The following is a 23,937-nucleotide window of genomic DNA, read 5'->3' on the forward strand; positions in this document are numbered from 1 at the left end:
CTGCTAGAGGAAGTGTCCTAGATTGCCAACTGAAGGCATGTTCAGGCATCTTTGTCTCTGGCTACAACTCTGAAACTGGTGTGGCAGGTTGTGGCTCAGGCTCGCTTGATGTGACTTTGAAGCTTGTAGATGACCATCATTTCCCCCCCTGTCAGATACAAGGTGAGAAGATGGAGAAAACTCAACTGCAAGACTGTTCAATGTTCTGGAACAAGTTCTGACATGTGTTTGGAATATCTTCTTGGCTGTTGATGCCCATTGCCAAGAAGCGATCCATCCAAGATGAATCTTTGTTCTTGCAGGACGTTTGTTTTTGAAGCATTTGTGTGAAGAATGGCTAGTTTTATGACAGTGCTTACATGGATGAAGATCAAAACAGTGATCTTTCAGATGGCCAACTCGGTCACAGTGTTGGCATTTCACGATCTGTTGTTGTTGTTGTTGTTGTTGTTGCTGGGGAAGAGGGGCAGAGTCTGGAACAGCTGAAGCTGAACTGTCATGAGGAGCAGGTGAACTGGTCATGAATGAATCCAACACTCTGAAACTGAATGGGCTTGGCATAGTCTGGAATATGAAAGGACAAATCCTTGTCATATCCAAGACCAGTTCTGTGCTTGTTGTGGACAAGCTGTTCCCAAGGTCTGATGATGGGCTTGGGAAGTGCAGACTGAGTTTCTGCATCTGCATATACAATTGCTGCTTTATTTGAATGAACTGTAACATTATTGACTTGCTGCTGATGGGTGGTTGTTTCAATGTTTTGAACAAAAACAGGTTCAAAATGATGTCTATTTTGATGTAGCTCTTCTTGTTGTAGCTGTGATTCAAGCTGCAAAAAATCAATCTTTTCCTGTGCATTTTGTAGACATGTCTGAATTTCTGAAAGAGATCCTATGCTGATTTGTAATGTGTCATCAACAGTAGATTGTATAAGAGTTTTCATGAACTCTAATACTTCACTGATTCTGGCCATTTTTCTTCAATGTCAGATTTACACCTTAAAAACTGATCACAATTATTACTTAGTGCAGAAAAGTAACCGTACACAACAATATCTTGAAGGAAACAACCAAGAGTATATATTCAGAGTGATTCGATTTGGAAGGCCTCAATACATTTTTGGAACAAGCGATTAAACCATTGTAGTCTGAGCTTTGAACAATGACTCGAGTATTTCACCAAACTGTCTTTCGTTTCATCTTTACACAAACCATTTACTCTTTGCTTTCTGAACAAGTTGACTACAAGAAGCAACTATTTACCTTTGCCGGACACCAGAAAAGAAAATATTACGATATTTTGGTGATGGGTGTAAAGCACTCAGAGCGAGAATTCTGCTACACAGAATTTACATGAGCAGGATGGCCGAACAGACTGTTCAATTCTCAATTCGAATTCAAATCAACTGCAATTCTGCTAGACAGAATTTATAATCCTCAATTCTCAATTCGAATTCAAAACAACTGAAGAAAATTTCTTCTGTCGGAGGTGGTGGTAAGATTACCCAGCTGCTCAACTTATATAGCGAGACTGCACGCTTATCACTACAAACACACGCATCTCCAGACAAAACGGAGCGGACAATTCGAATTAAAAACAAGATTTCGTGTTGCAGTTTTTGCCACTCAGTCAGTGGACGCGTGTTCGATTCTCAGGGCATACTTGTTTGATATCTCCTGAATTTCAAAAAGTGAATTGAAGATGAATATCATGGAAATTGCTCAGAAACTTCTGTGACATGCTTGAATGTGACTCATTATCATGACACTTTCTGCGTCCCTTCTCTGAAACTGTAAGCTGCCTGAGATCGCTGGGAGCTCGATTGTATGTGAAAGTTCATGAAATTTCAGAGTTGGATAAAATATTGAAAGAGGAACAGCCGCTTGATACCATGCTGTGGTGTATGGTTCAATCTTATTGGATGACAGCATTAACAGAGAACAACATCAGCACCACTACGGTGCGCATCCACATGATCCCTGGTGAAGACTAGCAGACCTTAAGCGTACGTTGGCTTGGAAAGTTTGTAGAGGCTTTTCAAATGGAGTATCAGACATGAAAACTCCTTTTCTGTTAAGATTTCTTCTCTTCAAATACCATGGAACCACTTACAATAAATATGTGTTTCCCACCATACGTAACACGAGGATTCAGTGTGTTTTCGCAGAAAACCTCCTCCGTCGCCCCGTCTCCCAACAAAACTCCAAATTCAGGCTGCAAAAAACTTAACAGGTCTGATGATGGCGTTCTATAGGTATAACTTCAGCAAAAATCACGGATCAAAAGCTACGAGAGCATTTTGCAAACACTAAATCGCATAAGAAAGAAATTGATTAACTTAAAGTGTGTTTCTGTAATGGACATGCGCGTTTATGTAAACCGAGCAATGCCAGGGTTGTAGAGACTGTTATAATTTACCAGCTAATCAACGTAGATAATCGCACAGAAAATAGAGCACGGAGAATACCCACTCAATTTAGTGCGGAGACCAAATGCACAGTATTCAACTTATGTAATAGTGGTGATAACTTAACTCTCCATGAGCTACACAAGTGTCAGTCAATACTGTTGCATCGACTAATGAAGAGGTATCCATAGGTTGATACGCAGGCATCCGTGCATCATCCTTGCTTTAACATCTCTCTACTCACGTTGTATCATCTCGTTATTCGTACTTATTGTCAAATTTTCCATTGAAGCGGCGCAAACCAATTCCACACAGTGGTATCACTCTACAATTTTGAATGCTCTTTCAGCACACCGGCATGACGAGCAGTGGCAGGGCGGTAATGTTGTGATTCACGGGGGTACTCTGCGGGCTTCCGAGAATTTCCTGGAGGATCGTTTCTTGATTGAGCTATGGACCTCGACTAATTCGCTACTCGCGGCCACCACGAAGAAGAACGCTAACTTCTATGCCGCGTCGTACGAAGACATTTCACCATAAATCCGACGTGCAGAGCTCCAAAAGTTGTGTAGCCTCCGTTCAGTTTCTTAGGGTTAGAATGCAGCGCCGTCTTATCAATACTCAATTCACCCGTCAGTTCTAGCAGGTTTCGGATACCGGCGAAGGAATGTGCCGTCCACAAGGTTCTTGCAATGTCGTCTGCTCCTCTGTAGATGATGCTTGTTACACTTACTCGGATATAATAATCTTTCGCGCCATGAATGCTCTGGAAGAAGATTTCAATTCACGCTTCGAACACTGCTCCATCACAATCACACGCACACCTTGCACCGCGAGTTATATCAACGCACAGACTCCGGAGGCACCATGGTTACGCTGGTTACTACCAGGAGGTCTTCTTCAGCAACCGGTTAAGCTGCGTGGAGGTCTATTCCGCAACCACAGTTACGAGCTCTGATACTCTGCTCGTAGCTACTCGAACCAGGCATCATTCGAACCAGGGCGCGTGGGAGGTTCGATCTTGGAACCTCCACCCAATTTTAATGTTTCCGGCGTTGCAGCAGAGGAAACTTTGACTATGATTAACCGTCTCCACAGAGAAGAAGTCTTTGGAATATCACCTCAACCAAAAAGATTATGAGGAAAGAAGAAAATGCGATTGGCACCAGATATGCAGATAATGACAAAAATCCATAGAGAGAGAATGAGTAAAGAAATCAGTGCATATCCAGGGAATCAAAGACCTTGTCAAGGAAGAGAGGAGTTACAACAGAATGCGGAGAATAATGTCAGATATTTGCAGCGTCTAAACAATGGCAGCGTTTAATGGGTAGCGACTGTGGAGGGGCAGTGGACAGACTAACCACGCAGAGGTTCTTGAATCATTTCAGGTTCCATATTAGATAACCATTGTATCTGCCCGTCGGACCCCTGATAGACAGAGGTGGCAGCGAATCTCAGACAACGGTTATGGCAGAGAGCATAGAGCGTAGGAAAGAATGGCGCAGAATGAGGAATAAAACGCTCAATAAGGTGGCAATTCTGATTAGTAGAAAGGCAGAACTGACATGTATGTAGAGACCACAAAACAAGTGGCTCAAATTGGAGCAAGACCAGTAATCGCCCGCTCTGATACCATGTTAAACACACATGGTAAACATAAAATAGGAAAGATAAATCATGTGAGTACATATTTTATTAACAGGAAATATACATTTATAGTACATTGTTGTGACCGTTGGGATTCACATCCCAAGGTCTTTTGGACTCCTTTTGTCCATTCGGCTTCCACACTAACCCATTGAGGATTAGGTGTCCAACAATTATTATTTGATGAAAACATGGGTGATCAAAGTACACCCAGGACAAATGCTTCCCATGTTTGTTTTTGATGTGCAGGATAATAGCTCTGCGGTCCCAAAGGATTGCTAGTGTTCTCGTGACCTCCCTGTTCTTGTTCGAGTACATGGTTCATGCACTCTACAAAGAGCTCATGTCCCAGTTGGAGCCAGATGTTACCCACCACTAGTGGGTGACCCCATAGGAGAAGTTTTCTCCTAGATGTGTTTTCAACTGGCAATCAGTAGCCCCTTGACAACCAATACAGTAGCCGATGTTGTGCCAGATGTCTTCGCTCCCTGACCCAGTCTAATGTCCCCTCGCCCATCTGTCGAGATCGTATGTTTGAAGGTGGGCCATCCAATCCTAAAGGTATGATTTTTCATTATGTAAGTGGGTGTTTAGGCTTGTTTTTCTTGGTCACACTTGAGTATGGATTACTGGGTGACTTGTAAGGAGGAAGAGTTTTAACTGTAGTCTTGTTCCCTTACCTTAATTGGGGGATTAATCCTCGACCCTCGTCCCGTGGGATCTCCCCTACGGGATTACAACTTTAGATGGGCACTACTTGGGAAACCCTAGTTCTTAGGGCCCCATATGAGAGCCGCCTCCATCATTAGGGAACTCATGTATATCCCAACCCCTAGTGGGCAATGAACTGCCCCACCTTAAGGGGGTAATTACTGCTACATCATCCACATCATGCTCTCATCCCCTAGAGCCCTGAGCAGTAAAATAAAGAAAAATCAATAAAAGGCAAAAGGAAAATGAAGAAGCGTGGAAAAACAAAGGCTGGGGTAACTCATGTACCATGATTGCTCCCTCTTACATTCATATACCCAAGTATCTGGACATCCCTCACCATTACCACCCTTGAGCCCATGTCATTTGGCCTTGAGACCCTTGTGTCCCGATCCACCTCATCATTACCTAGATGACACCTATGTGAAATTTTATCTATTGTAGCTACTGGAAATTATTCTTCTAACTCAAAAATTAATTATGTAGTTTATTTGCTACGACAAATAACGAATAAAATCACAGCTGCAATTTTCACCATAAAAATACTGCGGAAAATAAAATACTAGAAACTGAGAAATTCTAGCGCACACAATAAATTTGACCAATAATTTTTGGACAATTGTCCCTGGAAAAACTCAACTTGGGAAAGCTGGAGCAACAGATGAGGGTTTTATTATAACAATTATGAGTACAATAATTTAGATGCCTGACTGGCAATCTAATTTGAAGAAAATATTGGCAAAAATATTGTGAGAATTTTCTCTCACCCCACAACTATTTTCTGCCTCCGAAATAGCTTCCCCAACCTCTGTGTTGAGCTGCCTGCGTCACCCTTTGCGCAAAGCCTACACTGGCCCTCTGAAGATTTCAACATTCCTTCCTTCAACTCTTCCAGGAACTGAAAAACTTCCTCTCGGAATGCTACTACTCTCCTCTTCCACTTGCTACTCACCCTCTAGCTCTATCTTCTCTGCTGAGCTACTGCTACTGAGAAAATCGAACTGACTGGGCAACTGAGTACATGCATTGGATGATCTCCATCATCACATCGACTTAATTTTATAATCTAGTGTTGGAGCACGAACAAGCAAGATTAAAACTTAATCAATGGCTAGGATCATTTCTGGGTCGATCCATGTGAGTTTCTAGATGATTCACGCCTTATCTCAATTAATACTGATTAATTAACCATATTCCCTAAGTTTAGACTTAGGAAATATTTAAAAATCGGTTAATAATCTAATTGAGACCCTTATAGGCAAAATTTCCAGAAAAGATTTATGGGTTTTGGAGATCTCATATGTTCTAGCCTCTCCACAAAATTTCTTGGCTAGAACACATTTGATGCTACAAAAACTAAGACTCCCTCTTAGCAAGGAATGTGTTCTAGTGCTACTGTACACCCTGTAGCAACACCCTATTTCTGCCTCATCTCCTGTCACGTCGCTGATGTTTGACCATACTACCCACCAACAATTGCTCAACTTTGATATACATTGCATCTTTGTTGCTGCTGACCCTGCCATACTGCTACCATCATTGCAACTCCCTCTCATCTGTTGCTGTTGCAACTACAACATCTGCAACATCCAAAATAACTTGTCCCTGCTACTGAAATGGGTTCTCCACCATACTCATATGTTCTCTGAAATAGACGAACTTAGCTCTCCCTACAACTTTCATGAGTATATCTGCGACCTGCTCTTGTGTGGGAACATACTATAGTTGGACTGCTCCTCACCGAATATCGATGTGCTTTGACCTGTCATGAAACACTAGATTCTTAGAGAGCTTTATGCAACTCTGATTATCACAATAGACACTGGTTGCCTCCATCCTTTGCTTGAACAAGCTTACTAGGAACTTCCGAAGCCATATAGCTTCACTCATAGTTGTGCTAGCTGCCATATACTTTGCTTCTACAAAGCTCAATGCTACTGACTACTGCTTCCTGCTACACCAAGAAACCATCCTTGATCCAACATTGAAGTAGAACCTGGAGGTACTTTTCCTGTCACTGAACTGCCTACCCAATCTGCATCTGTGTACCCACAAAGTTTGACGTCATCCTCTCAAGTATATTTAAACCCATACTCGACTGTGCCACGAGTATACCTCAAAATATGCCTCGCTGCTGCCCAATGCACCCTTTTCTGTTCCACCATGAACTGACTAAGGGTACTGACTGCGAAGCAAATTTCTGGCCTAGTGTTGACCAGATACATGAGAGACCTAATGAGTTGTCTATACAAGGTGGGGTCGACATCCTTGTCATCTTATGCATCTATCTTATTCCAGTTGGTAAACACGGGTGTAGACTTGGGTCTGCAATCCTGCATTCTGAACCTCTTTAGAATATCTGTAGCGTATCTTCCTTGCCCAAGAAAGATCTCCCCATCCTTCTGCCACACTTCCAATCCTAGGAAATAGTGCATCAACCCCAAATCCTTCATGTCAAATTCTGCTGCCAGGTTCCTCTTGCAATCCTCTATGATCCCTGATGATCCTGTCAAGAATAGATCATCCACATACAAAACTAGAATGAGAGGCTCATCCTCTACCATCAAATAGTAAAGGTTGGGATCTGTGTCACTCTTGACGAACCCCATCTGCTGCAAGTAGGTGTCAATTCTACCATACCATGCCCTGGGAGCCTGCTTGAGCCCATATAGAGCCTTCTTCAATTTGCACACATGCGTGCGCCTCTCCTGAGTCTCAAAGCCCTCTGGCTGTTGTACGTACACTTCCTGCTCTATCACTCTGTTTAAGAAGGTTGTCTTGACGTCCATCTGGTGAACCTGCCATCCCATCTGAGTTGCTAGAGATATAATTGACCAGATAGAAGTGTATCTGGCAACTGGGGCGAAGGTCTCCTCATAATATATCCCTTCCTTTTGCACATACCCCTTTGCCACGAACCTAGCCTTGTACTTTTCCACACTGTTGTTTGTTGCATATTTGATCTTATAGATCCACCTTGAACCTACAATTGATCTCTCTTCTGGCCTTGGCACTACGTCCCAAACATCATTCGTCATGATAGAGCTGTATTCTTCTACCATGGCATCTATCCACACCTGATGCTGTTCGGCCTCTTGAAAGCTGGAAGGTTCTGCAACCTGAGCTACCAATGCTTGGTGCCTGTCAGGCTGTTTGCGCTGTCTCTTGCTCCTCCTAGGAGTTCCAATAAACTCCTCCGCATCTCTTAATGTTTGACGAACCTCTCTGCTGGCTCGACCACTAGTCGTGGGAGGTTCTGCCAGCTCTGCTGCTCCATCTGCTGAGTACTCCTCGGATTTCTTGCACTTGAGGAAATACTGGTGCTGGTCACAGTACTTGACCCTTGTGACTGTCCTCCTGCCTGTCCCACTGGTTGCCCCTGCTGCTGGACTAAAGGAGCTTCTACTGACTGATTCTGATCACCTGCAGGCATCTCACGAGACCTCCTGAAAGCTCGGTCCTCCATGAACTTCACATCTCGCCTTACTACTATCTTCCTATTGCTAGGAATGTAGATTCTGAATGCCTTTGAGGTTTCGCTGTACCCAACGAAGAACCCCTTCTCTGCAGTCTGATCTAGTTTGGTCCTTTTATCATCTGGCACGTGACAATAAGCAACGCTGCCAAAAATTCTGAGGTGGCTGACTTTTGGCTTCTTCCCTGTGAAGACTCCTTCTGGCGTTTTCTTCCCCAATGCTCTATGAGGAGTCCTGTTCTGAATATACACTGTTGTGTTACATGCTTCTGCCCACAAAAATTTGGGTAGATCCTGGTCATATAACATAGCCTTTGCAGCTCCAACAATGGTTCTGTTTTTTCGCTCCGCTACACCATTCTGCTGTGGATTATATGGAGCTGTCCATTCTCTCTTGATGCCTTCCTTCGCACAAAAATCTGTGAAGTCTTTATCAATATATTCTCCACCATTATCTGAGCGAAGCACCTTGATCTTCTTCCTTGTCGCATTTTCCACGAGAGCTTTAAACTCTCTGAAACGATTGAAGACCTCATCCTTGGTCTTCAAGAAGTAGATCTAGGTTTTCTTGGAATGATCATCAATAAAGGTGACGGAATATACGGCACCGCTGAGAGCTCTAGTGGACACTGGGCCACAAATATCCAAGTGTGTAAGTCCTAACACGCCATCAGCTCTGTTGTCACTTCTTGGAAATGCCGCCTTAGTATACTTCCCAAGTACGCATCCTCTGCACACATCATCGTGTTCAGTGCCAAATTCAGGGACCCCTGTTACTGTTTCTTTGAGCATCCTGAGTGCTTCGTGGTGTAGATGTCTCATTCTCTTGTGCCATAATTCATTCAACTCCTTTCCACTGCTACTGTCACTGCCTATCAGTGCCATTGGAGAATCGATTTGTAACCGGTACAACTTGTTACTTCATACTCCAACCCGTCTTACCTTTTTCCAACTTGGGTGTTTGACATACACTTTCTTCCCCACGAAGTGAATATCATAACTCTTATCTTGCAACTGGGATATTGAAATTAGGTTCATACCCAATCTTGGCACATGCAATACATCTGTAGCATTGGTGCTTGCTCCTGACTCCCCCTAAAAATCTATGGTACCTCTCCTTATAGGGGTACATTTCATTTTGTTTCCCATAGTAACATGGAAATCCATCTGCTCCTCTTTGTAGCTAGAGAAATATTCTCCAACCCCTGTCATGTGCGCTAATGCTCCACTGTCTATATACCAGACTCCCTGTGAAGTTGATCCTATTAAGCAAGCAAATTCGTCTTCCAATCTGGAAGACAAATCTGAAGTCTCCTGAATGTTACTTCTGTCCATGGCTATACTTGAATAAATTTAGTGTGCTATTCCTCTTTTCCATATGATGCGGATTTTGCTTCTACAACCTGCAACAAAAACCCTCTACGTCCAACCAGGATTATGCTCAGTGAAAATATGAGCTGCAACTGCTACCTCTGACTCCTGGAATCACTAATCTGAGCAATTTGATTTTCCTGCTTGTCAATGGATTGCGTTGCCTTTGAAAATTTCGGCCTGCTTCTCCCTTTGAGTAGTGAAATTTTCCTCTTTGCTAGTGAGCTTCTCGGCTGATCACTTACGCTCTAAAACCATGTGAAATTTTATCTATTGCAGCTACTGGAAATTATTTTTCTAACTCAAAAATTAATTATGCAGTTTATTTGCTACGACAAATAACGAATAAAATCACAGTTGCAGTTTTCACCATAAAAATACTGCAGAAAATAAAATACTAAAAACTGAGAAATTCTAGCACACACACAATAAATTTGACATAGTTATTTTTGGACAATTGTCCCCTGAAAAACCCAACTTGGGAAAACCGGTGCAGCAGATGAGGGTTTTATTATAGCAATTGTGAGTACAGTAATTTAGATGCCGAATGGGAATCTAATTTGAAGAAAATACTAGCAAAAATATTGTGAGAATTTTCTCTCACCCCACAACTATTTTCTGCCTTCGAAATAGCTTCGCCAATCTCTGCGCTGAGCTACCTGCGTCACCCTTTGTGCAAAGCCTACGTTGGTCCTCTGAAGATTTCGACCTTCTTTCCTTCAACTCTTCCGGGAACTGAAAAACTTCCTCCCGGAATCCTACTGCTCTCCTCTTCCACCTGTTACTCACCCTCTGGCTCTATCTTCTCTGCTGCTACTGAGAAAATTGAACTGCTTCGGCAACTGAGTATCTGCACTGGATGATCTCCATCATCACATCGGCTTTCTTTTATAATCCACTGTTGGAGCACCAACGACCAAGATTAAAACTTAATCAATGGCTAGGATCATGTATGGGTCAATCCGTGTGAGTTTCTAAATGATTCACGCCTTATCTCAATTAATACTGATTAATAACCATATTCCCTAAGTTTAGACTTAGGAAATATTTAAAAATCGGTTAATAATTTAATTGAGACACTCTTTGTTAGGATATTCCGACACATAGGAAATAGTTAAGTACAACTTGGTCTAGTATAGAGTTAGGTAAAGTGTGTTTCTTTACTATGTACATTTTGTAACTTACAATCCGACGGTCACGATATGTAGTGATCCGACGGTTCATTCTCTCCTCGGTATTACCGACACTTGATCCGTGGCTTAACACCCGATTGGTCCATGATCTCTATTTAAAGAGCATGGAGGGTCATTTGTAGGTTAACCGTTCATGAGAGAAGCTTATGTAAATTTTCATTCTTTTATTAATAAATTGCCTGAAGTGGCCGCGTTGGCTCAGGCCGTGGACTGTTTCCCTCTTTGAGGGTTTTAACCACGTCAAAAGTACGCCAAAAGTACTGGTGTATTAATCTGCGATCTGTTTGTGAGCGGTGTCCTTTGGTGTTCTGTCTGAGGAACTTACCCTGTAAATTCCTACATGGTATCAGAGCTATTTGAGGGCCGCGTCCGTTGGTGATCCAAATCTGAAGCCGGTAGAACTGCATCCGACTACCGTTTCCTAGATCTACTGTTTCTGACTGCTTTCGAGCCGAGAGGACTGCTCTGTTGTGTTGGGAGCATCTGTTCCAGTGAGGAACCCCTTTCGTTTCACGCGAAAAGGTTTCCAGTAGCCCTAGCTGCGTCATTTTTAAGATGTGGAGGTATACAGTGTTTATTTGCAGTTACAGTTATTTTCTCTCTGTTTATTTCGGTTTTCGGTTTATTTAGTTTTTTTTTATTACCGGATCTATACCTTTCATTTCTGCGTATGCTCTTTGCCCTGTGACTCTGTGCGATCTGGGCAAATCAGAAACATAAAGGAAGGATTTTTCTCATGCGCATGCTCTTTTCCGCTGCGCCTTAGTGTGATCTTGGAAAATCAGAAACATTGAGGAAAATATTTAGTTTCCGGCTAAAGCTAACTTCAAGCCGCAAGGTTCGTTTTTTTTTGTATGTCCGTGTTGGGTTTTGTGTTTTTTGTTTTGTAGGGAAAAAGAGCTTTCTCAAAGCAAGCACGCAACCCAAAGCATCAACCCCCCCTCTCTCTCTCAAACTTTTTGTATAGCTCACTTGGTGCAAAGCTAATTTATGAGAGTAGAGGTCTTGGGTTCAAGTCTCCATTTTGTGGGGGCGGATTTTTCATTTCCGCACATTCCCGCACTTCGTCGGCGACTTCATCAAATTTTCTTCAAAAAGCCATAACTTCTTCATCCGGAAGCCGTTTTCAGAACCGTTTTTTTTGAAACAGCCTAATTTTTCGAGATCTTTCCATTGAAACACTTAGTTTCAGCATCTATAGCTTCAGTTTTTTTTTAAAATGGAAATTCCATGCCAAGTTATTCTTGACAGCACCAACTACTTCCAATGGTGGTCCTACATTGTGGATTTACTTAGAAGTAAAGGTCTTTACAGAATAGCCACAGGCCAAGAGACCAAACCGAAAGATGAAGACAAGGCAGCTAAATGGGAAAATAGGCAAGACCAAGCACGTGGGTTGATAGGGATGTCTATTTCTCCAGATCTTAGATTCCAAATTGCAAAACTTGATACTCCTGATGAAGCAATGAAACAGATTACCAAAGTCTTTGGAATTAAAAATGAACTTAAAGCCCATCAACTTGAAAATGAATTGCTTACATTGGACCCCAATAATTTTTCTTGCATTGAAGATTTTTTGTCCAAGTTCAAGACCCTTAGACTTCTCTTGGAAGGTGTTAAGGTTAAGAAAGAAGATAGTAGCCTTATCTACTCCATTCTTACTAAGTTGGGACCAGCCTATTCTGTGTTTGTTTCCACCTTCCATTCTACAAGAGAAGCCTTCATTTCTCAAGGAAAAGCGTACAAGTCTCCTTCCTTTGATTCAGTTTGTGATTCTTTAATAAGAGAACAAGAAAAACTCTTACACCTTGGTCTTCTTCATCTTGGAAACTCTTCTAAGAAAGCGTTAGCCGCCCAGAAACAACCAAATTCAAAGAATCCTAAGAAGTCGTATCCTAAAAAGAATGGTCCTAAACCAAACAAGGGTCCTAAGCAATTTCCGCCTCAAAATGAAAATCCATTTCAACAAAATGATAAGACAAATAAAAACGAATGGAAGAAGACTGATAGACATTGCAACTTTTGTAATCGAGATGGCCACTTAGAATCCAAATGCTTTAAGAAGATGGAAGCCTTGGAAGCAGCAATGAAGAAGCATAACATCCATTTGGAGCAATCTTCAACTTCAACTTCATCTTCAGGAATGGCACTTTCTGCATGTGGTTGTCAAGCATCTCGGTCTGGCTATGCACTAAATATATCTTCTTCTTCTCATTCTCATGAGTGGCTCATTGATTCTGGAGCTTCTTATCACATGGCCAAAAACAAAACCATGTTTTCTTCTTTAAATGATTGTAACACCAAAAATATATATGTTGGTGATGATAGATCTCTTAGTGTTGTAGGGACTGGAACTGTTCATCTAGACAATGGTCAGTTTAATGATGTATTATTTGTTCCAACCTTATCCTGCAACCTTCTGTCTGTATATCAGATAACCCATTCAGGTGAAGGTAAAATCGTTGAATTTTCACCTCATGATGTTGTAATTAAGGACCTAAGAGATCCTTAGCTATTGGCATTGCTGATGATTCTACAAGGTTGTATAAGTTTCACAACTTTGGGTCATCAAATCTTCCCTCAGTATTTGTTGCTCATAATGATGAAGTGAGCAAACTTTGGCATGAGCGATTTGGTCACTTAAACTATCGCTCTCTTCAGAATCTATGTAAAGAAAATATGGTGACATGTCTTCCAATGGTATCTTGCAGAGATGGTGTTTGTTCCGGATGTGTACTCGGAAAACATCATCGGGATAGTTTTGAAAAATGTGCCTCTTGGCACGCCTCAGCCCCTTTACAGCTTGTGCATAGTGATTTATGTGGTCCACTTCCAGTTGCTTCATTCTCTGGCTACAAGTATTTCTTAACTTTCATTGATGATTTCTCTAGACGCACTTGGGTATACTTCTTAAAACTCAAGAGTGAAGTATTTAACATGTTCTTGGCTTTTAAGGCCTTTGTTGAAAAACAATCTGGACATCAAATTCTTAAGCTAAGATCTGATAATGGCAGAGAATATGTTAAAAACACATTCATCAACTTTTGCACTGAGAATGGAATTCAAATGCAACATACTGTTCCATATACTCCACAACAAAATGGTGTAGCTGAAAGGAAGAATCGCACCTTAAAGGAAATGGCTAATTGTATGCTTCAATCTAAAGGACTTAGTCTTAATTATTGGGCAGAAGCAATTAACTGTGCAAATTACATAATAAATCACACTCCTACTAAGGTTTTAAAGAATATCACTCCAGAAGAAGCATGGAGCTCAATCAAACCAGATGTAAGTCACTTTCGTGTTTTTGGAAGTGAAGCATGGGCCCATATTCCAGATGAGAAACATAAAGCTTTAGAACCTAAGAGTGAAAAATGTATTTTTGTTGGATATTCTGAAGATGTCAAAGGATATAGACTTATTCCACTTAAGTCCAAAAATGTTATCATTAGAAGAGATGTAAAGTTTGCTGAAAATATATCGGCTTGCGAGCCTAGTTCGGCGGATGTGCCACCTCTCCCTATCTCTTCTACTTTTGAAAATATTTCTTCTTCAGATGATGAAAGCGAGGATGAAAATCCTCCCCCACCTTCTCAGGATCCTCCTTCAGCTCCTCAGCTTCCAAAATGGGTCCGTGCTACTCGGGATGCAGCAGGTGATCTTGCCGGTGATCCTACAGATCAACGACGTACACGTTCTCAGTTCGAGAGAGCCTCTTCTTTACTGGCTCAAGCTTCAGTGAATTATGATCCTGACACCTTTGCAGAAGCTTCAGGCCATCCAGATTGGGAAGCAGCTATGAATGAAGAATATCATTCTTTATTGGCAAATGATACATGGGATCTTGTTCCTCTACCAAAGGGACGAAAACTTGTTAGATGCAAATGGGTTTACAGAACCAAGTATGGTCCAGATGGGAAAGTTGATAAACATAAAGCTTGTCTTGTTGCTAAGGGTTTTTCACAAGTTGAAGGCATTGACTATACTGAAACCTTCTCCCCTGTTGCCAAAATGAACTCTATCCGCCTTGTTCTTTCCCTTGCTGCCTCTTTCAAATGGGAAGTCCATCAGATGGATGTTAAATCCGCCTTCTTGCATGGGGACTTGCATGAAGAAATCTATATGGAACAACCTATTGGCTTTATACAAACAGACTCCAGCCTTGTACGTCGGCTTAAGAAATCCCTTTATGGTCTCAAGCAAGCTCCTCGAGCTTGGTATGCCAAAATGGATAACTTTCTTTTAGAAAATGGCTTTTCTAGGTGTCATTCTAACAATACTGTCTACACCAAGAAAGTGGGCAAGTCTCTTATCATTCTTGTTCTTTATGTTGATGATCTTATCCTGACTGGTAGTGATCCCAACCTTATAAACCATGTGAAGTCTAGCCTTAAAAGGAAGTTTGAAATGACAGACTTAGGACACTTACATTATTTTCTTGGTCTTCAAGTCTTGCAATCCAAGGAAGGTATTTCCCTTTCCCAATCCAAGTATGCCTGTGATATTCTACGCCATTTTCACATGGAAAACTATAAGCCAACCCCTTCTCCCTTTCAGTCTGGAGTCAAACTTTCAGTCACTTGTACTTCTCCTGAAGTTGATGCTACCTTATACCGTCAACTTGTAGGAAAAATTTTGTATCTAACCCATACTCGTCCTGACCTTTCCTTTGCTGTTGGCCTTGTTGCTCGGTTATGCAAAACCCACGTGAAAGTCATTGGAAAGCAGCTAAAAGAATACTTTGTTATGTTCGAGGTACAGTTTAGTTCGGGATTCATTACAGTGCCGAAGCATCTCCTCTATTGGTTGGTTTCACTGATTTCGATTGGGCTGGTGACCCTGATGATCGGAAGTCTACTGCAGGTTATGTGTTCACTCTTGGTTCAGGACCTATTACATGGGCTTGCAAGAAACAAGGTGCCATTTCTCTTTCTTCAGCAGAAGCAGAGTATCGTGGTGCCGTAGAAGCTAGTAAGGAAGCCTTGTGGCTTCGTCAGATCCTGTCAGAGTTTGGCTTTCAGCAACAGCATCCGACTACACTTTGGTGTGATAATCAAAGTGCCATTCAACTATGCAAAGATCCAGTCCAACATCAGCGCAGCAAACACATTGAACTGCACATGCACTTCATCAGAAAGCTCATTCATGATCATGTTCTTGAAGTGCAATATTGTTCAACAGATGATCAAGTTGCAGACATCTTTACAAAGGCTCTCACAGAGGCGAAGTTCACTAAACTTCGATTTATGGTTGGAGTTCAGGAAGTTGTCACTAAGGGGGGATAGGCTCTAGTGCCTCCTTCCTTCTCCTGTTGTGTCATATTTGTAAACCCTTCAATCCTATCCCAAGTTGTTCTTAAGGGGGGATGTTAGGATATTCCGACACATAGGAAATAGTTAAGTACAACTTGGTCTAGTATAGAGTTAGGTAAAGTGTGTTTCTTTACTATGTACATTTTGTAACTTACAATCCGACGATCACGATATGCAGTGATCTGACGGTTCATTCTCTCCTCGGTATTACCGACACTTGATCCATGGCTTAACACCCGATTGGTCCATGATCTCTATTTAAAGAGCATGGAGGGTCATTTGTAGGTTAACCGTTCATGAGAGAAGCTTATGTAAATTTTCATTCTTTTATTAATAAATTGCTTGAAGTGGTCGCGTTGGCTCAGGCCGTGGACTGTTTCCCTCTTTGAGGGTTTTAACCACGTCAAAAGTACTGGTGTATTGATTTGTGATCTGTTTGTGAGCGGTGTCCTTTGATGTTCTGTCTGAGGAACTTACCCTGTAAATTCCTACACTCTTAGGCGAAATTTCCGGAAACGATTTCTGGGTTTTGGAGATCTCATTTATTCTTGCCTCTCCACAAAATTTCGTGGCTAGAACACATCCGATGCTACAAAAACTGACAACCTACCACTTGAAGGATGTACCTTGGACATGTCCTTCCCTTTAGGGGTTGGGAACACCTAATAGGGTGGTTTATTAACTACTCCTACCAAGGGAGGTAACACCATTACATGCTCAAAGCCCCAAATCTGGAAGGGAAACCCACTATGAAGTGTCCATTTCTACCCTTGATTAACGAGCTTATTCACTCAATTGCACTAATGAATTATTGTATCTGAAGGTGAGGAGACGCATTGGATCTTATATAGGATTGGCAAGTGGTTTCACTTTAGGCTTGGCCTCCCTATACAGGATCCAAGCCCACTAGAGGATCATATTGACACTTGTAGGGGAAGCGTTGAGAGCCATGGGTTTCCATCATGTGACAAAGCATTATCTCATGCCATGGGCAACCTCAACACCTTCAACAACTTGTTCATTGCCCCACATTATATGTGAGATGATGCACTTGGACCAACAATGCCCCCAACCGGCTTAGCATTGTATACAGGGTTTGGCAGCTGATCTGAGGCCTAAAGGAGGTTTGTCTCATCCTTGAGACATGGGAGGGAAAGCATCATTTTCTGTGCCCTCATTTGGAGCAGTCTATAGGCTTATTTTACACCAGGAGACCCATGAGATCACTACTTGTGCCTCAAAGCCACTTTGGAGCACCACATGATGTTTACTTGAATATCAAAGGCCATCCCCTTGACCATCATTTATGGAGCCCTCTTCTTCATCATGGCACCTTGAGGACTCGATTAGTCCTTTCGACGACCCTCCTACACCATTGCTACATCATTTCGGCCTCAGTTGGATGGCTTATCTTACACTTTATGTGCTATTTGGTGGGCTTGTCACCAAAATAATATTATTTTTCACATTAAAATATTTTTAGGGGCATCTTAGGCTAATTCGAACTCTTAGAGGCTCATATAAATAAAGTAGAGCCTCATTTGTATCAAACATCATCATCACTTTTTGGATCTCTCTCTTGAGAATTTCACACTTTTTCCTTGGAATGTCTATTGGAGCTCTTTTGATGCATTTCGATATTTTTGGGAGCTGAAATTTTGTTCTCTTAGAGCCACTATCCTGATCTTGGATTGGATATATCTCTTGCTATTTTGTAAGTGCTTTTATGTTGAAATTTTTTCATGTAATAATGTTTAATGTGTGGAAATCTTGCAACTAGCTAGTTCTTTTTATGCCCTAATTACTAAATATCATTGAAAAGATTGTTAATTGCAAATTTGTGCATGTTACTGATTGAATGGCAAGTAGTTGTATGTTCCTAGTGGAATAGAACTTGTTTTTCTTCCATAAAAGTCCATTGGTCTTTGGTGGGTAAATGCTAAAGAGTGATAGCTAAGGCATCACAGTTTAGCCTCCTTGAAGACAAATTTTAGCCGGATATTAAATCACATAGACTCCATATCCCAAGGGTAAGGCACTAATCTGATAAAACTTGGTGATAACCCCCTTTTTCCTTCTCTTTTTCTCCTCTTTCTAAATTTCAGCCCTAACCCTAGACAACTGGCTAGGGGTTGATGCGAATTGCATTGGAGGGGGACTTTGGAAAACAATTTTCACAGGCTATTGCGTTGGTGTTTCCTCTAGCCCTCCTCCAAATTTGAGGCAATTCCCACTCTTGGATTGTGAGAAAACTCAAGCCCTAGTTGCATTCCTGAAAATCATCTTGAACGTCTTGGTAAGAGGTCTTCTTGAGGGTTTTTGCACATAGTATTTAGTGGAATAAATCATTCAAAACCCTTTCCCTACACTACCTTGACCTAGTGAGCTCTTTGGAGGGTCTCCTCCCACGGTTATTCATGAACCCTAGGTCTTGTGTGTTTTCATTTTAGGCTTTTCATGAATAGCAAAAACCTATTTGAAAAAGCATATAATCACCATACAATGCTTATTAAGAGGTCCTAATCATCTTGGGAGCCTTGAACTTAGGTCTCCTTGTCATCATTGAATATCATTAGCCCTAGGTCTAGGTCTCCTCATAGGTCTTTCTTGGAGAGCCATTTGCTTTCTTTGAAGCATTGAGCCTTCATTTTGAGCCTCTCCTTTGAATGGATGTTGAAAATCACACCATACCTTATTATTGATCCTATCATCATTGGTGATTTCCCTCGTACCGGGACTCCTCCCATCGGTGAAAGTCCATAAAGAGCAGGGGACACTGACTGAGGTGACAGTGGGTCTTTGTCCCATTGTTGTCATTTGGTCTAGTAGTTGTCCCTTAGGTACCCCTCCTAGGACCCCTGCTAGATTGTGTGGCAACAAGTCTCACCCCTTTGTATTTGATTCATTTCAATTCAGAGAAAGAGAGACTAGAGCAACTTCTCTTTCTCGCTGGGTTTTCTCCCAAAAGGGTTTCCCAAGTCATATTTTGGTGTTATTGTGGTTTGCGAGTGATTGTTTTATCTGTTCTTTTATTTGTGCATTTTATATATTGCATGCATAAGCACAAAATAGTAAATAAATTCATAAATCTAAGGAAAATTAACCCCCATAATATAGATTTTGGATTTCAATATATTTTTATCAAATCTATTGTAATGAACTATCTAGTGGAATATCTTTGGCAGTTTGCGGATCACTTTAGGAAGAAAAACCCATGGCAACTTTGCATTCATATAGACACAGACTTAACAGGTCAAAATTCTTCTGGGGATTTCTTCTAATTCATTAAACAGGTGTGAAAAGTGTACTAAAAGAAACTATTGGATGAGTATTCATTTTCAAGATGGGAGGTCGACTGTTTTTGATGATTTCTTATAATTAGTTATCCAGCTAAATGAAAGTTGTACCAAAAAGGTCAAGATTGGGTTTGTGCATGCCTTTTGTTGGGTATTGACTTCAGCTTTTGATGAAACTAGCTGTTCTTGAGCTTTGTACGTTTCATTTTTCACAAGGACAAATATACCAGAGAAAATAAACATAGAGATTTGCTAGCAAATGTAGACTGAATAGTTGTGTGGGAATTTGTTCTTTGTTCTCCATTTAGAATTATAAAAGTGTGGTTTGGTTTGGTTTATGCACTGTTGCTTACTTGCATTTAAGGACTAGTGCATGAATATGGAAGCTCCATAATTGCAATGATGATAAGAATGGATGGCCAGTTTCTCTGAAGAGTACTAAAAAAATAGGAAAAAGGACATTAACATTTGCAATTGACCATAATGTAATGCATATGATAGCTATTGTAGAATCTATGGGATGATAATATTTTGAATGTGATAAACTGTTATTTATGGAGCTTTGAGAGCTTTGATTTTGTCCCTGTGTGTCAAGAAGGATTGAAGCAAGGGAAAAGATATGAAGCTCTTTTGCTGGATGCAGGAGGGACACTGTTGCAGACAGTGAAGCCCATTGAAGAGACATATGCAACTATTGGTTCAAAATATGGTAAGGTGAAGTATTATTTGGGGCATTGGGAAACCTTTGAATTCTTGGCATGTTTTATTGTATATATTAGTTAATGTATTAGTGTTCGGATATAAATTGTATGAAAACTGATTTTTTACTGATGCTTTTGTTGTTTGTACATGATGTGGGACTTAATGGTAAGAATTTGCTGAAGCTGATTATTATTTTAATTTTTAACCCTACAGCCCTGAAATTGACATGTGAAAGAATCTGTTCCCTGTGCATAAGAGTGATGACATCAGATATTGATGCAATTTCATATTATGGCTAGTAAAACTGGCTCTAGCTCGAGAGACCCATAAATATGATTGATCTTTGGACATTAAATTCTTGAGCATTAGTAGCCTGGAATCACGAACCAGCTTTATAATTGGGAGTTTAGGTTGCCTTAGTATCTGTTTCATTATCATGAATATTATTGGTGAGATGAGTTTTAACTACATTGTTTGGCAAAAGGGATGGGATAGATACGTCAATTGTCGTTCTTAGGGCTTTTGTTTCTGGTATGCTGTTAGCTTTTCTGTGTGAAGGGAATTCTTCAATAGATGGCTGTAGCTTGCATTGATAAGTTCATTATGTGTGATACACAAACTTGGTTTCTCTCTCATTCTCTCTCTCTTTGATGCTTCCAACCCTGTCAAGATGTAATATTCCTAATTGGAAAATAACAGTAAATACCAAAAACATGAACTAGGAATGATAATTAAAATTAAAGTCCAAGCACCCAAATCAGAACGTCATAGAAAATAAGCAGAATAACTAAGCCATTTTATTAATCAATGGGAATATGGGTACATAATGAGTAAGAACAACGGAACCTGAGCTTGCTATGCAAGCAATGCAAACCCCAGGTGAAATCTCGCTGACCCAACTGCTAAAATGGCTCCAAACTGATAATGCTCGCTGCCCATAAATTTGCTATAGGCTTCCAAATGGAACTGGTCATCCTGCTCAAAATAATGGCCAGAATGGTCTGAAATTACAACCACATGCTCCTCTCCTCAAACCCGAAAATACCCGGAAAATGTTTGGCCCATCTCCAAGCCAAAGGCAAACCCACAAAATGGTGCAAATTCCTCAGCTAACCAGCAATTCGCCCTGCTATAAGAATGAGGATTCCAGGCCCGAATATCTCCCAAAAAATTCTGTAAAATTAGCCGAAGACTCCTCTCAATAAACCCACAAAAACCTAGAAAGGGTTTAGGCTGAATCCACCAACCCTGGTGACCCCCAACAAGTGCAAATTGCCCAATTTGGCCAGAAAACGCCCCACAAAACTGATACTGTTGAATTAAGCCCAAATCCACCACTAGAAATCTCTCCCAACTCTGGCTAAATTCTCCCCTGAGGAATACCTCCAATCTCTGGCCCTTAGCTCTCCTCAACCTCTATTCCTCTAATCTCTGGCCCTTATCTCTCCTCAACCTCTATTCCTCCAACCCTTGCGCACTTCCAGAAATATAGAATTTTAGCCCCAAGAATTCTCTCAAACTCAGCCCTGCTAATCACCACAAAATCTCCGGCTAAATTAGTGGAAAACCCCTGCAAATCTTTTTGGTGTTCTACTCCTTTGTAACTGATCTCCACACAAGAAATTCGAACCACTTCTGCACCCTGGAAGAAAAATGTACCCGCTGAAATAACTTGCAAATACGCCCACTGGAAACTCTGAATTGAGCTCCACAAATTGCCTCACTAGGGAGATACTCTAAGTTTTCTGAAATGAGGGTGGAATTCTTGCTCGGAAATTCCTTGAGCTGAACAACACAATTGACTTGGCTAAGCAGTTCAAGAGAACTAACATTAAATTGTCAAATGATCCAAGATGCCAAATGGAGGCCCCCAAGCTCTATTTATAATTGTTGGCCCTCTCTCCCTTGGTGGTCCCCACTTTCCACTAATTCACACCCCTTCCTTTCTCTCTCTCTTCTCACTAGTGCGAATTGCCACTTGCGTCAAATTTCTCTCCTTGTGGTCCCCACTCTTCACTAAAGCTGCGATTTCCCTTTTTTCTCCTAAGTCCCAATGCCGGAATTGCTTCCTCTTCCAAAAATTGTCTCTAATGCAGAAAATCAAAATTGTGAATATTACACAAGAGTACCCATGGTCATGTATAAGCCTGGTAATGGTTCAAAAGCGGTCACTGCTTGGATATATTCAATGCACTAAGGTAGTTAAAACTGATTTACCTTGGTCTCCAGCTTGCCAAATTCAACATGGACAAATTGTTAGAAATACTTAGAGGGGGGGATAAATCAATATTTTGTTACTTTTAACAATTAATCATAAAACTGAAATCCCATCACATAATCAATTATCAACACTATGCATGAACATAGAGATTAAGGTGCAAATCCAAACTTGAAGAAGAAACACTTGAATACTTTTCAAACAATCTTCAATTTATTACAGCCACTTGTGAGGACACCAATCCTATGTAAGCACTGTTACCCATCACAAGTGGGTGACCCCTATAGGAGAAATTTTATCTTAGATTTGTCTTCAGCCGGTAGCCAACAACCCCTTGCAGCCACCTGATAGCTCTGATGTGCTACTATTCTCCGCCACCTGAGCCAGCCATTGTGTACCCTCGCTCATCTGTCATGATCGTATGTTTGAAGGTGGGCCATCCAACCTTGAAGGTATGATTTTTCATTATGTAATTGGGTGTTTATGCTTGTTTTTCTTGGGCACACTTGGGCATGGATTATTGGGTGACTTGGAAGAATGAAGGGCTTTGGCTGTACTCTTGTTCCCTTACCTCAACTAGGGGTTAATCATGTATCCTAGTTCTGTGGGATCTCCTTTATTGGATTCTAGCTTTAGGAGTGGCACTACATGGGAAACCTTTATTTTGGTTGCATTGTCCTGCTTCCCGATACCACATATCTCACTCCCCTTTGCTCATTACAAGCCCTTTTTACATTTTCCCCATCTGGGTTCACATTTGTCCATTGGGTCTATTGACCACTACGTGTCAACAACCCATAGCAGTACACCCCCTTTTTTCACAAAAGGGATAGCGCTTGATCGATGTGTTCGTGTCGTACAACTATCATCATTAGTTTCACTTCCAAGATGTTATGTAAACCCTTTTTGCATGTGTATAATGTAAATAATCTCAACAGATCCGTGACGTGTATGTAATTGCCTAGGTAAACCTACTTTTCTGGTGATGATCTACATTCCAAGAAGTTTTTTGTCTTACCGATCCATTCTCGGATGGTCGATAGAGTTTTCCTTCAGTCTTACCCAGAGTCGGAATGGATTTTGTCACTGGGATCTTAGGCGAGTTCTAGTGTTCTAGGTCGAGTCTATGTAAAAGTGATTTTTGAATAATCCTAACTATTTGGTTAGATTATTTTATTAAAAATTGCTTGGTTTGCTGGATTATATTTGTGTTGCAGAAATGGGTAGTCTATGAGGGTCTATTACAAATGGGTTTTCCCCCTTATGATGTAAAAAATATGAAAATCATGATGTAAAGTATCTTGAGGGTTGAAAAAATAATTTATCCCCTCATAGGTTGATTAATTGAATTTTCTGACAAAAAATTAATTAAAATCCTAAGCCAGAAATTCAATTAATTTTAGGTCCTAGGTGAATTTAAATTCTCCAAAAGCAAAATTCGTCGATTCTTAAAAAATAAATTTTAAGAGATTTAGGGACTAAGGTAAATTAATTATTTTGATAAATTTTAAGCCTTTGATCCCTGGGGTTAAGTCAAAGTCAAAATTTTGAGGAAATTAATTCAAAAATTAAAATATTGAATTAATTAAAATGCATTTAATT

At 40.9% G+C, this 23,937-nt stretch overlaps 1 protein-coding gene across 1 annotated transcript in view; it reads left to right on the top strand.

Moving 5' to 3' along the window:
* The window catches only part of LOC149167487 (Haloacid dehalogenase-like hydrolase (HAD) superfamily protein), a 413,892-nt gene that overhangs the window by 101,073 nt on the left and 288,882 nt on the right, over positions 1-23,937 (top strand). The window contains exon 3 of the mRNA XM_089430500.1: positions 20,014-20,124. Within this exon, the coding sequence (XP_089286626.1) occupies positions 20,014-20,124 (111 nt within the window). The remainder of the gene's footprint in view (positions 1-20,013; positions 20,125-23,937) is intronic.

The sequence above is a fragment of the Pinus tabuliformis genome, chromosome 5_1 (genome assembly GCF_031772625.1).
Source record: "Pinus tabuliformis cultivar Carrire ecotype Pingquan chromosome 5_1, CPIR1, whole genome shotgun sequence".
NCBI classification, from domain to species: Eukaryota; Viridiplantae; Streptophyta; class Pinopsida; order Pinales; family Pinaceae; genus Pinus; species Pinus tabuliformis.